At 35.9% G+C, this 18951-nt stretch overlaps 2 protein-coding genes and 1 pseudogene across 2 annotated transcripts; 1 reads left to right on the plus strand and 2 right to left on the minus strand.

Moving 5' to 3' along the window:
* Window positions 1-3000: 3000 nt before the first annotated feature.
* Window positions 3001-4769, plus strand: LOC106309317 (annotated as a pseudogene).
* Window positions 4770-8881: 4112 nt separating this feature from the next.
* On the minus strand, window positions 8882-9529 carry LOC106311101. Its single transcript, XM_013748337.1, has one exon. It carries the CDS (start codon window positions 9382-9384, stop codon window positions 9100-9102), a length of 285 nt encoding a protein of 94 aa, XP_013603791.1. The 5' UTR covers window positions 9385-9529; the 3' UTR covers window positions 8882-9099.
* A 940-nt stretch (window positions 9530-10469) lies between these two features.
* On the minus strand, window positions 10470-14492 carry LOC106310306 (putative F-box/FBD/LRR-repeat protein At1g16940). Its single transcript, XM_013747540.1, has 4 exons — window positions 14209-14492; window positions 11131-11668; window positions 10894-11040; window positions 10470-10787 (listed from the first exon to the last, which is right to left on the minus strand). Exons 1-4 carry the CDS (start codon window positions 14490-14492, stop codon window positions 10470-10472), a joined length of 1287 nt encoding a protein of 428 aa, XP_013602994.1.
* Window positions 14493-18951: the final 4459 nt, after the last annotated feature.

Genomic DNA, 18951 nt, shown 5'->3' on the forward strand with positions numbered 1-18951 from the left:
AAAACTTCAACTCTTCGTAAGAGAAATCAAAACAAACTAATTACTAATCAATACCATTCGATTTCTTATTTCTGAAGTTGTCTTTCTCAAATATATGTTGTATAACTTTGAATAGCACCATCGATTTCAATCTTCATCTCATCGATTGTTCGTCGGCCAAGAAGAGACGACCGTTTCTAGATCTCTCCTTTTTTTTCCCCTTTCCTTTTCTATTTTTTTTTTTGAACTTGGAAATTAATAAACGTTACTTTTGATAAGTGGCCGAATAGTCAATGGTTAGATTTAAAAGGCCCAATTCGTTTAAAATGAACTTAATTAAAAATTTAAGAGGCCCAATTCGTTTAAATGGTTAGAATAATAACAAACTAAACTTAATTAAAAATTAATTTTATCTATATTATTTCGTTAGTTCAATAATTATTTCATTAATTCAAGAAAGTATATATTTAAAATTAGAATGTAATAAATATCCACTAATTTTAAAAATTCATAAAATTAAAATTTGTGTAATTAATTATAAAATTAATTATAGAAGACTTATTAATTTTGATGTAATAGCATTATTTTAGTTTCACCAACAACGCATATAAAAAACACATTATAAAATAATTTATAAAATGTATATATGTAATTTTTTTTAAATGGACAATCCCGCGCTTTGAAAGCGCGGGTCAAAATCTAGTAGTTTAATTAAATAAGAGAATGTCATCAAATCAAAGGGTTGACTTTTAATAACAGAGAAACGATGTCAAAAAAAAAAAACAGAAAATCAAAAACCAGAACCAGATTTAATCACTTAGTCTGACTAATACACAGACTAATTCAAAGAAGACTAAGATAAGAAAGCAACGACAAAATACAGAAGTGTAGATTTTTAGCTTACACAATCGTTTTAAGTAGAAAGGGAAGTCAAAAATAACCTTTGACTTGGATATACAAAAGCATGATGTAAGCTTGCTGTCGAATCATGACCTCTCTCTGACACCTTTGACGAGGAAGGTTCATGAGGAAGGAAGGCCTGATGAACAATACTCCCAAGATCCGCCTTTCTATCTGATACCCTCAAATCTTCCCAGCGATGAACCAAGCTACCTGCGATATTAGCTTTGATTGCAGAAGCCATCAGTTTGTCAGCAGAATCTTTGTCTTCCAATCTTGGCTCAGCGGAAGTATTAAGGTCGAAATCATAGACAATACCCTTTCCTTTGTCAATTTGATTGGTAAAGGTCGGAGCAGTTTCTAGGCGCAACATTGTCTTCTGCAGAAAAGGGTCCTTCTCCGCTTCAGCTACTGATGATCTGACCCGGTCAATTCTAATCTTCTTATCTTCCTCTGTTGCCATTAATAAATATCTTCTCATTTCTTCCAAAACCTCTGGCGCTATTTTCCTTCTTCCTGTCATCTTGCAAATTCCAACTTGATCTTCAGAAAGAACCCCAAACAGAGGATCGTCTTGATGCAAGATGACTTCATTTCTGTGACTGTCCATGATAACCCGCTTACTCCTCAGAGCAGCAGCCTCCCGATTCCTATTCAGAAGTGGACAAATATCTTTTCCGTGGTTCAATCTTTGACATTCATAGCATCGCTTCCTTATTCTCTCATAGTTAAAGAGAACCACTGCAGAGCCTCCCTCCGGAAGATTAACAAATTTTGATTTCCGTAGTGGTCTGGAGACATCGAATCGTACTTGGATCCTTACATAGTCTTGCACTTGTGGCTTGTCAGGATCAAAAGCAACCACCTTGACTGCACCTATCTTCTCACCAAGAGCGGTAATAGCTTCCTTCGTATAATAATTGACAGGGAGATTTCTGATTTGAACCCATAAAGGGATGAACTGTAAGTAATCCTCAGGAGGCTTCTCCACCCATCGATCAATCGCTAAAGTCCAGTCGTTGAAGGTATGAACACCTTTTTCTAGAACCTCCAGCAGATCATGTTCATGATCAAAAACAAACTGGAACCGTTCCTTGGACAAAGCTATTCCTCTAACTTTCCCTTGCTTCTGCCACGTTCTTGGCATCTCGCGAATCAAACCCGGCATCTTCTGGCAGTCTGGATTAAGAATCCTTCCGATAATACTTCGGGAGTTTCTTTCACACGATTTGTACTGTGGAAGATCAGGCATATCGAACGGTTCATCTTCCTCTTCCAACGATAGAGCCATCAACGCTTTATCCATAGCGTATGACATCTTGATTTTACAGAAATTTCTGGAAATTCAACTTCTCCGCCGGTAAAAGTTATGAACAAACCCTAGATTTTTGAAGATTACACCGCAAAACTACCAGAAGAGATAAGTTTTGTGGTGGACGTGTCACTTTTAGAAAGACAGCTGTGCTCCACTCACTAAAAAAGATACTTAGCGAGAGAGAAACTAAAGCCCAAAAAAGGGAAAACTTAAGAGCATCTTATTTTGAACCAGATAACATCAATAGTATTTTTTTGACTGATCATCAATAGAATTTTCTTAGGATAATTGTATTAAAATTTTAAAATAATCTAAACTCTACTTCTGACAGTGAGACTCGCTCTAAAACGAAGTAGAAGTTGCAAGTTGCAACGTTTTAACCCAAGTCAATTTTTTTACCGTGATCAGCTGAGAAATGGCGTCAAAGTTGCCATAGCGGTTAAAGAAGTTCAAAAGCGATTCACACCAAAATTGACGAAACGCAGCGGCCAACACGCACCAATCAGCTAAAAGCTCTAACGTTCTCGGATCCGTACATGGGTAAGAAGGAGAAGGGTATATTCTCGTCAATCAAAATATTTATATATATAATTAACTCAGCGACTCCTTCCTCTCCAAGTGCCTCCTACCTTTCATCACCGAAGGCATTGACACCATCATGCACTTCGCCTCACAGACTCACGTGGACAACTCCTTCGGTAGCAGTTTCGAGTTCACTAAAAACATTATCTACGGAACGCATGTCCTTCTCGAGGCTTGTAAAGTGACTGGAGGATATATCAGGAGGTTTATACATGTGAGTGCAGATGAGGTTTATGGCTGAGACAGATGAAGATGCTGTTGTTGGACCTAAGTTTATTCCGTTGGCGATGGGAGGGAAAGCTCTTCCTATTCATGGAGAAGGTACTAATGTTCGTAGCTATCTTTACTGTGAAGATGTTGCTGAGGCGTTTGAGGTTATTCTTCACCAGGGAGAAGTAGCTAGGACATGTTTATAATATTGGTACAAAGGAAGAGAGGAGAGTGAATGATGTTGCGAAAGATATCTGCAGATTGTTTGACAAAGATCCTGAGGTGAACATCAAGTTTGTGGAAAACAGACCTTTTAATGACCAGAGGTATTTTCTTGATGATGTGAAGCTTAAGATCTTGGGATGGTCTGAGAGGACTACGTGGGAAGAACTGTTGAAGAAGACGATTGAATGGTACACGAAGAACCCCCAAGGGTGGGGTGAATTGATGTTTCTGAAGCATTGCTTCCTCATCCGAGGATGCTGATGATGCCTGGTGGAAGACATTCTGATGGGTCTGAAGAGAACTCTGGAGCCGTTTCTTTATCTGTAAACTCAAGTCAGAACCAGATGGTGGTGCCGAAACCTGGAACTAGTGGCTCCACTCAACCGATTTTAACCGATTTAGAACAATGTAATCGATTTGAGTCATATAAATCTAATTTTAAGAAAATCATTTCCTGACCGGGTTGACGTCTAGACTGATTTTTAGAACTATGTGATTACATGTTAACTTAGATAAGCTTGTGTTCTTAGAATGATGTGGTTGTGACTCGTCATAGGTTTAGGAGCTGCTTAAGGAGTTTGATAATGTATGCACTCTAAGGGTTAGTATGCCGATATCCTCTGATCTAAACAACTCTAGAAACTTCATCACTAAGATCTCCCGGTACAGAAAATTAGTGAACATCCCAAACAACATGACCGTGCTAGACGAGCTTCTTCCAATCTCATTAGAGATGGCGAAAAGAAAACTGAGAGGGATTTGGAACTCCACAAACCCTGGTGTTGTGAGTCACAACGAGGTCCTAGAGATCGATGTACAGAGACTACATAGACTCAGCTTCAAATGGGCAAACTTCATACCAGAGGAACAAGCTAAAGTCATCGTAGCTCCTAGAAGCAACAACGAGATGGATGCATCTAAGCTCAAGAAAGAGTTCCATGAGTTACTCTCAATCAAAGAGTCTCTGATCAAATATGCCTTTGAGCCAGACAAGAGAAATTGAGGTAGTATTAACTTATATCAGTTAAGTTTTAAATGGTTTGTGATTAGTTCTTCCCCTGAGTATTAAACCAAAAGCAACTGGCTTTGCCTTTAGGTTTCTCCATTTGAGGGGTATAATCTAGTTTGGATTCATCATTCATGTATTTTTTTTTTATTTGTTGGTATTTGTATCCATGTTCACGCATTTGGTAGATACAAACTAGATTCCTGTATTATTTACACATGATTTATGGTTTCTTGGAACACAAGGATACACAAACGAGTTTTTCTCGTCTCTTCTCCTTCTTACCTTTCTTTATTTGATTGTGATCAAGTTCGAAGGATCCCTTAGAACGTACTTAGGCAACTTGTACTTGGAACCCAGCCAAAAAAATATTACTATCTTTTTCTTAACCACTAAACCAAAAATCTTGTAGACGAATTTGTTTTATTTTTACCTTTCTCGTCGTAACAAATGGTGAGGTCAGCGTTCTGAACAACCACACCTGCACTCTCGATAACTGTCTGTGCAAGCGATAAATCATCTTCTTCTGCTGCAGCTCTTAACGCATCCCATATCTCTGTTTGCATATATATTATACCGAAATATTTAAACGTTTTGACTTTTCACGTGAATGGATAGACGTATATATGATTTAAAAAAAAAATTGGTAAATATGATCATCACCTTTCTTGCCTCCATAGTGAGGAGCTGTGTCCCAAAACTCCTCTCCCATCTGTGTGAGCTCAGCTCTTGATATCGGCTGAGGATGTTTCCATGTTTTTGGTCTTCTAATCTTTTCCTTTCTCCCTACAAAACTACATTCACATCACTCACCACAAAGATGCTCTTTTTTTTATAAATATATACAATGTTTGTGTTCTAAAACTTTAAAGTATAAACAGGGAGATCTAGTGTTGTTAAATGTGAGTCTGATAAAACCATCCTATAAAAAGTTTTATCAGGATGAACGACTAGAAACCTATGAACAATCAAGAAGAAGATGTGTGTACGTATGTCAGTTCTTGATTTACATTTAATCCGATTTGTATATTTGCTGTCATGGTTCTCGAACTAGAGCAGCCCATTTGTCTTCCTTCGATAGCCAGCAACGAACATAACAAATCTCCATAAGAGAGACGGAGAAGGTGAATAGAGAGAGATTAAGCTCTAAAGATTTGTGGACACTAAGGAGAGAAGGAGATTTTTGTGTAAAGATGAGAAACAATGGTTTGCGTTATCTCATGAATCACAAGGTTTCTTTCTTCTTATTTTGTTTTTCATTCCATAATGTTAGGTTTGTTCAAAGTGAGAAACTCGTGAGCCAAAAAGGTGTGTGGTAGTATGAAAATTTCATCATCTACCTAGACTAGCCATTAAGTGGTAAAAGATAGATCATACGTTTCCTACACTATAGTTTATAGAATATTTCATACTCTATATATCTTATGTAACCCCAACGTCATGGGACAAGCCTAATGAAATATTCGCTTCGGGCTCTCAAAATTTTTGAAAATTTTTATACGTAAATAAGTTCCCAAATTTGTAAAAAAAATTTTAAGATTCCAAATTTTTAAAATTTTTACTAAATGGTTTAGGTTCCCCAAACTCTCAGGGCTGGGCCTGGTAACAGCCAATATGTAAAGCATAAATTTTCGGAAAATATTTTTATTTTTTTTCTTAACTACGTACCACAAATGAAAACTCGTGTATTTCTTTAAAGAACAATATATACACATAGTCTTGATCATATTTGCTCTTTTTATTGGTATTGATTGATCAATTCAAACCTGGAAATGAATAGGGTTAACTTTTGAAACGTTAGGATAACATTTCACGTCATTTCCATGCACACTTCCTTCACTTACATGCGCACAGCGTGTTGTAACTATCATTTGATTTTTCGAGAAATCATGTTGTTTAGAATAGTACAACTCGGACCTCGTGCTGTTTCAGAACCGACGAGTTGCACGCCGTCTGCTTTTTTGGGTTTTTGGCTACAAGAGTACGTGGGGCGTTACCATCCGCTTCTACCAAGTACCAAGTACCAAGTACCAACCGTGCCATTTCACCTTTTATTTAAGCTACTAGTGTCTGAATAATATATTGACCACCAAATCATGATTTGAAAAAAAGTTACGAACAAACTTGCAATACTGATCCTCAAATGATGGAGTCTAAAGGATTTATGGTTTGAAGTACTATACCAATATTATTGACCGTGGATATATGTATCCTCAAAAGTAAGAATATACATATCATTTTCTGTTGTTGGTCAAATCCATACTATTGCTTATGCTCTTGATTATATATTTGTGTGAATGTGTGTGGTGATGTCAAATAAAGATGGCCGATGTCTTAATAAACTAAAGTGAAGCAAACTTTGATACATCATTATCAAGAAACTAAAGTGCAAAGCTGGGGTTATTCTAAGTAAGATGCACTAGTGTTATAAGAGTCACAGTGGTAGATTCACATGCTGATAGTGAAACTAACGTGTTTTACAAGTGTCAAAACAAATCTAGAATAATGCATTTTTACCAAGATTTATATACTGTATGATAATGACCCAATTGAACGATTTAAACTTGGCTTTCGGTTTTAAATTAAAATAGAATCATAAAACGTCTTTTCAACAGTTTCAGAACCACGTTAATCTTACAATACAAGCATAGGCTCCGAATGGTGACTTGCGGAACACCTGCGATACAATTATAATAATAACAAAAATATATAGATACATAAGTATATGTAGAGATTTTTGTTACTATTCACGGCGGTGCGGGGCGGTTCGTCACCATCCGAAGCCATAATTGAACGGCTGATATAACATTAGCGTGCAATGGAATAGAAACTGATACATAGTAGTTTTGGATCATACTTAACTCTAGACATGTGTTTTAAAAATTTATCAAGTCAAACTCAGAAACACAGATTCTTTCAAATTTGATGGCACGTTTATCTGACATGATATTACGTATGAAGATCATATATAGGGTTTGCTTTTCAAACGGGGCATGTAAGAAACTCAAATTGTAACTATATTTTATAAGACCATGATTAACTCGGGGTTCTTAGAGTAGGGTTCTTAGCGGAAGTTAAGAAACTGTTTCTTAACTTTTAACTTAAAAAACTAAGAACCGATTTTTAAAGTCCTTATTTAAGAATCGGTTCTTAACTTTTTAAGTTAAAAGTTAAGAAACAGTTTCTTAACTTCCGCTAAGAACCTCATCTTAGAACTCCGGGTTAATGATGCTCTAAGATTTAAGTACTGATTTTAAGACACATATATATGACATGCATTGAATGTGTAAAAGGCGGCTCCATCTTACTAGTTGGTTAGTTAAACTTATTAAGAAAATACAAAAGAGGAAAGTGAGAGCAGAAGCTTCGTGATTAGAAGTTAGTCCATAAATAGTATATTCCCGGAGATGAGCAATAATGGTGTTCCTTATATTATTGCATGTCTATTTTCATTTTGCTTTTTTTCTTCTCTTTTGTCTTAAACTCTGAATCTATTCATAAAAGACATAACGTCAACAGGAGAGAGGAAGACGTCTCTCGTAAAACACACAAATAATTATAGATATTGTCAATTCATCAACTTTTGCTACAAAAGGGCCAAATAGAAGCTTTTGAATTATTATTACTATCGACTTATAAAGTTGTAGGCGGCTTATAAGTTATAACCCCGGTTCGGGGACGCGCTAGGCGAGTCGGGCTGTCGGATTGGACCTATCGCCTAAAGAGAAAATCAGAGATTAATCGAAAATTATGTGGGGCGGAATTTTTCGATTGTTTACTATGTTATAAAACATGTTAATCTTTAATTGTATATAAAATTAATACATTTTGATGTTTAAGATTGTATAAAACACAAATAGAATATATAAACTTAATATAGTGTAATTTTCATCGTATGAATATAAATGATATTTATAAAATTTTAGATCAAATAAATAAATAAAAATATTATTAAAAATAAAATAAAAATAAAAAAATAAAAAATAGATTAGGTAGCCGCTTAGGCGGTCATTTAGACGGTCTAGGCGGTCATTTAGACGGTCTAGGCGGAGAAAATCAGATATCCAATTTTTTAAACCAATTTGGCATAAATCGGGGCGGAAGAGTGACGCGTTGCGCTTAGGCGACCTATAGTCCATCATCTCAAATGTTTTATTTTGTTAATGTATATATGATCCACATATGTGTGAATCTGTGATGTGTCCCTAAAATATATTGTAATAGACTAATATAGTCGTTGGAGTTACTTAGCTTTATAAAATGCGCTAAACTATTAGTCTACCAGAAATGAAAACATAATACGGCTACAAATTGATTTTGTTGTGTTCTTATGCAGAGTTTGAAAAAGCAATAAATTCTTAAAAATATCTTGATAGAAAACTTTTAAGATCCTCTCCAAACTCTGATTGTACATGCCAATTCTCAAAAAGGAAAAACTCTGATTGTACATGTCTCTTTTTCATTGGTCTTAATTTCTCCTTTCATTTTCATTATAACTATTCAATAACATAATTAATTACTCCGATACTTAAGTATTTAACCGCTGGCCATGCTTTAAAAGAGCATAATTCATAAACAATAATTTTCTCAGTTTTTGTCTCATTCAACGCGAATAGAAGAGCTGCATGTAGTACGTTGCCTACATATTCATAAGTACCATATGCTAAACACACAAAAAGACAATACAATTATACTGTAAATAGTTATTTTGTATTACTCAATTATGGATTCCACAAGCAAATACATCTATTTCAGTAGTCATTACCATATCATACACAGACACACACAGTCTTCATTATAGGACGACGTACAATATATGATAATATGATGAAATGAAGTCGAAAATAATATATAAATGTCGGTAATCCGGTAATCAATGTGCCTAATTACCAACGCCAGGGCTGGGGACCGATCCTAGTCGACGGTAAATCTCCGGCGAGATTTCTGGAATCGTATGATGGTCGGAATAATCCTCTGGCGGAGAAGTGTGGCCCTTGTCGCTTGGAGCCGAAGGTGGAACATTGCCCTTTGGCAGGGCACTAAGAAACAATCCCTTGCTTGCACCGTAAGGCATCAGAACCTTTCTAGCTTCACAAGATTGCGAGACAAAACCTACAATAAAAAGCAATAAGTAAATAATCGAAATGGAGATCCTTACACGAGCCATTTTGTATAATTGATTTTATAATGTTGGAGCTTAATTAATATTTCAAAGTTCAGGCGTTTATTTTTTGGATGTTGTTGTGTGTTTTTTGTGTGAATGAATACTTGGCAGAGTGGATCTATATATAGAGAGCGCAAATGGAGTGGATCTAGGTCAATGGTGTAATTTGGGTTAGGTACATATGAACTAAAGTGTTGAGCTTGTATATATACACAGTGTTTTTAAGCATCTACACAGTGTTTATGATTATAATTCATATATAAATCAACTAATGCATATATAGATGAGTGTTTCTGCTTTTAAACTCCAAGAACAACTCTCACCTTACATGCTTCTGATTAGTAATCTACAAAACATAATTAGCATGTCAAAGAGAAAAAATTACTCCAGCAATTTAGTATATAGCTTAGTAATAATATAATAAAGCAAAATTGAGTTCTATGAGACAGAAATGTATTTTCACGAATAGAAACATTCAATTATTCTGTGTACTTTCAACATTATATAAAAATAAGATACGAAATAATTTTTTTTTGTCATTCAGTTCAATATATGTCTTATTAAGTTTCCTTCCTAAGAAAATAGGTTCCGTAAGAGACCAGAAAACAACTAAAGAGAGTGCTATTTTCTTCAAATTCATAGTTGAACAGTTATTTAGATTGGTCATTTAAAATGTGGTTCATGATGGCTATTATTATATGTGACTGCCTTTATGTGTTGGAATTTTGTGTGTTTATAGCTAAATCTTATCGTTGCGACACAATTATATGTTTAAAAACATTACTTTAGTTACATACCTCTACACCAGAAAGATCTAAAGTGAAAACATATTGTTTGTTGAATAAAAAGGGTACATCAGAATGTGGTGGAATATATAATTGCAGGTTCACATTGTTTTAGTATCTGAAAAATATAAATTGAAACATCATATGGTTAAGCAGAACATAAATTAAATAGCAGAGTTAATTGTCCTGCCTTGGAGATTATTTCATTGAGACTCCTAATTAGGCAGCGCCTATTACGACTTCCCATAATATGGAACACAAAATGACCTGCAAAGCTCAAACCCTAAAGTACATGACTTCCAATCAGGAGAAACCGTTAGCACAAGTAAACAAAGAAAAGGGCTTGCATGTTCCAAAAGCTCTACAGCGAACAACAACTTCACACTCCATAGATTGTCTTGGCAATGCAAAGAGCTCGTTGAGGATCACATAATGTTCTTCTTCTATCTGATCTAAACGGAGTGTGAATTTCTTGAGTGCTGTTGAATTAGCCATAAAATAACTCCCTATTTTCTTCATATCTGCCATGTCCTTTGCTCTTACCTCAACAAACTCAAGCGATGATAAGACACACTGAGGCACATCGAAAAAATTTAATCCATAATGATAACTTTTAAAGTCCTGCAATGTAGAGAGAGTGAAAAAGAAGATAAAGTAGTTAGTATAAATATGTGACAGTTTCAGAATCTAAGTATTAATTAGTTGGTTAACTAAGAGAAATACTAACCATGACAAGGGATTTTAGATTTGGACACTTCTCAAGAAAGACTAGCAAATGTTCCCAGAATCCAAAGTTATTGATAGCCTTGACGCTCAAGAAAGAAAGTTTATGAAACTGGGGTAATGATTCCGATTTGGAGAACTTACGATGGACCTACAAACAAAGAAAACAACATATAAATATGTTAAGAGAGAAACAACAACAACAACAAAAGTCTTAAAGTTAGAGAGAAAAATAGTTTACCGTGAGAATGTCAGAAGAGATGGTTATCTCTCTTACACGAGAGATCACTGTAAGCAAATGAAGATAGTTTTCAACGGAAGTAATCAAACCAACAAAATACAACTTAACAATGGAGATCAAATCATTCATAATGATTCTTTCAATATAGTGACGGTTCAAAAGAGACGGAGATGAGACTTTGACTCCATACAATAAATCCACAGTTAGGGTTTCTAAAGCTGGACAGACAGAGATCAGCATATCCATTAACAAACTGTCAACAAACCAGATTTGTTTGAGATCCATGAACTTGAGACAAGGCAAAGAAACTGACTGCGGAGGTGTAGGCAAGGTTGCACGATAGAGTTTCAAAGAGACCAACCTCTCACACGATGTATAAATGGTTGGAGGTATCTTAATTAACGTTAAACGAACATCTTTTCTTCTTTTTGGGTCAACATAACCAACATCTAAATGTTGAATTTTCTGCTTAATAGCAGTGTCTATTGTTGTCTCGTTATAAGTATTGTCCTTGTATCTAGTGTTAAGAATATGATATCTCTTCCATTTAAGTTTCGGATCTCAATCCCTGTAATATAGTAAACTATTATTAATAGCTTAACCTAGTAGCGCATGTGCTCTAGTATATATACTCTTCCTTGTCATGTAAAGCACAGATTGAAATTACATTCCTTACATGGTATCAGAGCAACAAACTCTTCGCCACACAACCCAACTACTCCAAGCTTAGAGTTTTCGGATGCCTTTGCTTCCCCTGGCTCAGACCCTACACCAAACACAAACTTGAAGATCGCTCAACACCATGCGTGTTCCTTGGCTATTCCACAACACAAAGTGCCTACCTATGCTTGCAACCCAACACAGGCAGAATCTATGTCTCGCGCCACGTTCGCTTCGACGAGACGCAATTCCCATACCACAAACTGAAAACACCTATCCACACCCAAACCTCGGAGCAGACACCCAGATCCACATTCCCACCAGTAACCACAATACCATTCTCTCCAACTACACAAAATCCACCTCAACCTAACCCACCTATACCGCCACTCGTACCACCTCAAACGGGATCCTCTAGCTCAGATTCTCACTTGCAGGTACAGGAGAGTTCAACAGACTTGGAGACGACGACGACTCCAGATGGTGGTTCACTGGCGGCTACGACTCAGTCAGACTCTGCTTCGACTACTCCAACCTCGCAGCAACAACATGACGCACAGCCACAAACATCGTCGTCCTCGTCATCATCAGCTCCAGAACCACCACCACCAATGAACGAGCACATGATGACCACCAGGCGCAAGAATCACATCGTTAAACCGAATCCAAAATACAATTACTCGGCTGCGCTCTCTACATCAGTTCCAGACGAACCACGCACTCTTGCTCAAGCTCTTAGTGATAAGAGATGGCGTGGGTCTATGTCTACAGAAATCGATGCTTTTGTTCGCAATGGAACATACGATCTGGTTCCCCGACAGCCTCACTATAATGTTGTTGGTTGCAGGTGGCTCCACAAAAATAAATTTCACTCCAATGGCTCTCATCGTTGCTGCAAATCGAGACTGGTTGCCAAAGGCTACAAACAACAATATGGGCAAGACTACACGGAGACTTTCAGCCCAGTGATCAAATCAACAACACTGCGCTTGGTACTGGATATTGCTGTGAGTAACTCGTGGTCTATACAGCAACTGGACGTCAACAATGCTTTTCTCCAGGGAACACTTACGGAAGAAGTCTATATGGATCAGCCACCGGGCTTCACTGATCAAGACAACCCAACTCACGTCTGCCGTCTCAAAAAGGCTGTCTATGGTCTCAAACAAGCTCCAAGAGCTTGGTACAATGAACTTCGCGACTTCCTTCTCAGCCTAGGATTCGCAAACTCTCTCGCTGACACATCCTTGTTTGTTCTTAGGCGCAAACAGGGGTTTGTCTACCTTTTAATCTATGTTGATGACATCTTGGTGACAGGAAACTCTAAAGACGACATACGCACCATTCTCACACTTTTGGCGGACAGGTTCTCTGTCAAGGATGCTGAAGACTTGAACTACTTCTTAGGCATCGAGGCACACCGGACACCACATGGCCTCCACCTCTCTCAGCGCAAATACATCCTTGACCTGCTCCATAAACACGATATGATCAATGCGAAACCGGTAAGCACCCCTATGGCGTCGTCGACAAAGCTTACGCTCAAAACCGGCACACCGCTAACCAACCCCACAAAATATCGCCAGCTCATTGGAGGTCTGCAATATCTTCAGTTCACACGTCTGGACATTGCCTTTGCAGTCAACCGGCTATCTCAGTTTATGCACTGTCCGACAGAAGATCACTGGCAAGCCGCCAAGAGAGTGTTAAGATACCTTGCAGGTACCCCTACTCATGTAGTCTACTACAGCGCCAACAACAAACCTCTTCTGCAAGCGTACTCAGACGCTGATTGGGCTGGGGATGCCGATGACTACGTCTCAACAAACTCTTACATAGTATACCTTGGGAAACATCCCATTTCATGGAGCTCCAAGAAACAAAATGGAGTCGCGCGTTCCTCTACCGAGGCCGAGTATAGGGCTGTTGCAAACGCTGCGGCTGAGCTCGCTTGGATTTGTAATGTGCTCACTGACCTTGGCGTCCAAGTCCCAACCCCTCCATTCCTCTACTGCGACAATATTGGTGCGACATTCCTTTGTGCGAACCCAGTTTTCCACTCTCGTATGAAGCACATTGCCCTCGACTATCACTTCGTAAGAGGACAGGTACAACAAGGAGCTCTGCGTGTCTCTCATGTCAACACAAGAGACCAACTCGCTGATGTCTTGACAAAGCCACTACCTCGCGCTCGATTCCTTGAACTAAGAGACAAGATTGGAGTTGCTTCAGCCCCTCCATCTTGAGGGGCGTGTTAAGAATATGATATCTCTTCCATTTAAGTTTCGGATCTCAATCCCTGTAATATAGGAAACTATTATTAATAGCTTAACCTAGTAGCGCATGTGCTCTAGTATATATACTCTTCCTTGTCATGTAAAGCACAGATTGAAATTACATTCCTTACATCTAGCATACCGTAGCTTAATTCTTTGTAAGCACACGTCCCTCTTCACATCTATAAATCTGTTGAAGAAACCGTATTTATCAAAATCTGTGGAGCTATTAAACTCCAAATCCAATCCAAGAACAGATTGCCAAAGATCTCTCCATCTGCGACATAACAGGCTAGCCTTGATCATATCCTTCGTGGGAAGATTGAGAAGTATCTCACAAAGCAAACAATCTGGTAACTGGCTGATCATATCTTCTTCTTTTTCGATGATTCTATCAACACCAACAGGTTTCTTCTTTAACGTCATCTCTATAGAATTTTTGAAGCCGTGTGATTTTACCAAAGAGTTGGAAACGCAAACGTCTAGGCTCGAGTTAAACAATTGAGAAAGCTTGTTAAACAAGCAACACCAATCCGAGCTAGGGTTTCTGAGTGATCAACTATTCATGTTAATGCCGCTATCACAATACTAAAAGTAGCATATACTCAATAGCGAGGCTGCCACGTCCTCAAATTAATTCGTCCAATAAGAATGCTCTATTTTTCCATGTCATACCTGCTTTAGTCGAGGCATGATTTTCCCGAGACTATTCATTCTGAGCTTCTATAATTCGTAGTAGTCCCAAGCCCAACTCCCATCTTCCACTTTACCATCGTCGTTACCGATTCTGCAAATAGCAGTTTCTTTGAGTTATTACTCTCAATCATTCAATCCAATTCTTTACTCCTGAGCCACGCTATCATTTCACCTCCTTTCGTTATTCCTCTTATATAAATCCTTTATGTTCTTTAATCCTCATAAAATTTTGGCTCTTTCTGTACCCATAGAAGCCGGATCAAAATCAGCTGTCGTCTTGAATCAGTGCGCACCATAACTTCTCTCTTCCACTACCTCCATACATAGTCGGCTGACATACGTCGCTGAGCAACGTCACCAGTGAAGCTATGCATGGCCGGGTCCAGTTTTGATCCGCGACGCTTATGATTTTATATCTCTTTTCAATTGTGGGATTTCAAAGATTTTATATGGTTAAAAGATGAAGCTTGATTTAATTGGTTTCGAGACATCCATGCATACGATTGGCTTTGGGTCTAGAAACAATATGCTTGATGGTTTTTCCGTTGTGCCCTCCTCTGATCTTCCCCAAACAACATATGTGGGTTTTATTCTTTGATGAGATCTTTTGTGTTTATCCGCTAAGCATGTGGGTGGTTGAATTTTTTTTAATTTTTGGATTTCAGTTTGATGGGTTTTAGAAAGAAGTTGTACAGATGGTGAAGCCTGCGAAAAGAGGAACAACCACACTCGCTTTTTTTTCTAAGGTGTCATGGTCGCTGCTGATTCTCGTGCTAAGAGAGAAGGCGAATCAATCAAGGCTCCCAATCGAGATGGAGAATATTGAAATCAATCAAGGCTCCCAATCGAGATGGAGAATATTGAAATCAATCAAGGCTCCCAATCGAGATGGAGAATATTGAAATCAATCAAGGCTCCCAATCGAGATGGAGAATATTGAAATCAATCAAGGCTCCCAATCGAGATGGAGAATATTGAAATCAATCAAGGCTCCCAATCGAGATGGAGAATATTGAAATCAATCAAGGCTCCCAATCGAGATGGAGAATATTGAAATCAATCAAGGCTCCCAATCGAGATGGAGAAGATTGATGATACTAAGAAAGCCGGCGACTGGGTATATACTTCTTAGCTCGAATTAATTTTTGCTTGACAACCCTATATTTGATTTTGCTAAGAATCCTAATTTGTTTCATTTTATGATTCCAGTCGCTGCGTTTCATTGTATGTACAATTTTCTCTTTTGTTAATAACTCATTGTTATTTGATATGCATTTTACTCGCACCTGTTCCATATTGCAGTGCTTCAGTGTCAATGGTCTTTAACACAAAGCTATGATTATGCAAACAAATACACTCGATGACTTTTCTAACACTTCGGGTACTGAAGATTTTCAACAACAAAAGGTACCTCCTTCACAGATTTTCAACAACAAAAGGTACCTTCCATCACGTTGTATGATTACTCACTTTCCCCCAAAATGCATATTATGAATTGGTTCTGTTGTTTTCCTCTTTGCGTTGTGTTAGCAACTGGCTAATTCATCTCTTATACAATGTGACAGACAAATGGGACACAGTAGAGCAAACGTAATCGTTTTGGCCACTTCCGAAAAGCTTCTTAGTGTTTCCATCTTCTACATTGCTAATGCTGTATTTGTTCGTGCAATGTTGAGATGATTTAATATTCCCTTATATATCGCCATTAAGAGACTCACTCCTCATATTGGTTTATTGTTTTCATAGCCGGTTATATGTTATATGTTTGGTAAACGGAAACCAACAGCTCATGTAGTATATAATATGTTCTAAAATTAGGACTCCTCTACCTCCCTATAAACTTTATCATGTTTCAAGCGTTGAGTCTCTTGATCAAATGCACGTCGTTTAGTTTCATGCTTAGAGAAAGCATATGATATTTGACTTTTTTTTATCTTTTTTGTCCCACGACATATATATTAGCAAACAAATATCTATATAATAATATTTTAACCAGTAGAACATATATGATACTAATAATATTGATATCCAAAAACACTTCTCAATAACTCCACCACATATATGATACAAATATATAAAAAAATTATCGTATAACATATTTTAAAAAATTCTGTATATCACATCATACTCGCAAATTAGTTTAAAAATTTTACAATATATAGGGTATGAATGGTGACCAAGCTATATACATCTTCTTCTATTAATTCCGCAACCAATGTTTTTAAATCCGATCCGGACATTGAACCGGACGACTTACCGGGTTAATGGATCACTGTTTTACCGCGGATGAACCGCAGGTTAATAAATGAATTAATTTTATTATATAATAATATATCAGCTATGTAAATAAAAAAATAGAAACTAAAGTTTAATATTTTCTAAATGCTTTTTAAAACATAAAATAATAGTTTGGATATGTATACATTTTATGTTTAAAACATTTAGAAAATACTTAACTTTAGTTTTTATATTTTTATTTTCATTTCACATACAAAATATCAAAAAATAGTTTACAATTTAAAATTTTTTCTCACAAGGTAATAGTTATGAAATGTAAAAAAAATCAAAACATAAAATTTACAAATATTTAAATGTCTAATGTGAATAATAAATTAAACTTCAAATACTAAATAAACCAAAAGTAAAAGATCATTGTAATAAATTGTCAATAACAGAAATAAACTAATATCAAATCACATCAACTAATTTTGATTCTCTCTACCATTGTTCGCTTCATTTCCTTCAAATGACATAGTGAAATCTTCATCAAAATCTAAGAAAACACAAAATCAAACTGAAAAGAAAAGAAAAAACTTAACTTTTTTTTTGTCAGCACCTAATTTCTTAATTGGAAATTTAGAATATAAACCATAATTAAAAACTTTTAAAAAGTAAAAGTTATTTATTGGTTCAACCGGTATCTGATTTCGGGGTTTACTGGGTTTTTGCGGGTTTTTAAATATTGAGTTTTTCACAAAACCAAAACTGGATTTTTTTTTCTGGGCCATCGGGTTTACTGGTTCAACAGTGGGTCCGCGTCGGGTTTCAAAACACTGTCTGCAACTATATTTTGGTTAAGATATACTATCATAACTACGTGTTCTTTCCTCACATGCCAAAATATTTTAAAGATGAATATTTATTAATTTATGTCTTATTAATTCAAAAATCAGCATGATAGGTTATTATTTATGTTGTCAAAAAGTTTGAATCAAACATTAAATTGTTTATATATGACAAAAAATTTCATAAAATTTATATACTTATTATTGTATTGAAATTTTAAATACACTCACATATTAGAAATATTATAGAAAATATCTTTATACAAATGTTTTTACTTAGTTAATATTTAATTATATATTATTTTATATTTTAATTTAAACATTTATAATAGAAAAATATTATTTTCAGATAACAACACAATATATATATATATATATAAGAACTCTTCTTTTATAATTTTTTTATTTTGAAGACTTTGTTATATTTATTTACAAGTCATTATCTACTATAACATATACATATAATATTATTAATGTAAAATCGTTTCTATTTATATAGTATATTATATATATAATGAACAAGTAAGTAATTATAACTATTTGAAATTACATTTGTCAAAAATAAGCACAAGGCCCAAGATTAAAATCATTTTTTTTTGTCATCAACTTTACAGACTCATACAGACACTGTAAACCAAACCGGGAGATATTGATCCATGTGAACGACGAAAGACGGCTGAATCCTGACACTGCGTGCTAGACTATCCGTCCAAGATTAAAATCTATCTCGGTAGAATTTACAAACATATACATTGTACACATATATACATATAGTAGATACCTCTTATTTGAAAACACATAATATTATAATTCACAAATCTTTACTTCTTTTAAATTGGAATTTAATATAATAAAAATTGTGCTTTTAGAATATGACTAAATCAGTTATTTATCAAATACAAGAAAAATTGTACAAAAAGAATTAAGTTTTGGCATATAAATTGAGAACGAAAACCGAACTGAAATAACATTAAAAAAAACCAAAACTAAATCAGTGTTAACAAATACCTTAACAGCTTATATATCGCTGAAACAGAAAATCCTAAACCAAATTGAATCTAAACTGAAAACTGAATGGATATCTGAATATCTTAAATACAGTTTATACACCTTAAAAATATTAA

The sequence above is a fragment of the Brassica oleracea genome, chromosome C8 (assembly GCF_000695525.1).
Source record: "Brassica oleracea var. oleracea cultivar TO1000 chromosome C8, BOL, whole genome shotgun sequence".
NCBI lineage: Eukaryota > Viridiplantae > Streptophyta > Magnoliopsida > Brassicales > Brassicaceae > Brassica > Brassica oleracea.

Coding starts and splice junctions, on each gene's coding strand:
- LOC106311101 (XM_013748337.1), bottom strand. CDS start 9,384: ATGGCTCGTGTAAGGATCTCCATTTCGATTATTTACTTATTGCTTTTT.
- LOC106310306 (XM_013747540.1), bottom strand. CDS start 14,492: ATGACGTTAAAGAAGAAACCTGTTGGTGTTGATAGAATCATCGAAAAA. Junction 11,669..14,208: donor TTACAAAGAATTAAGCTACG/GTATGCTAGATG, acceptor TAAATGGAAGAG/ATATCATATTCTTAACACTA. Junction 11,041..11,130: donor TCTCTTCTGACATTCTCACG/GTAAACTATTTT, acceptor CTTTGTTTGTAG/GTCCATCGTAAGTTCTCCAA.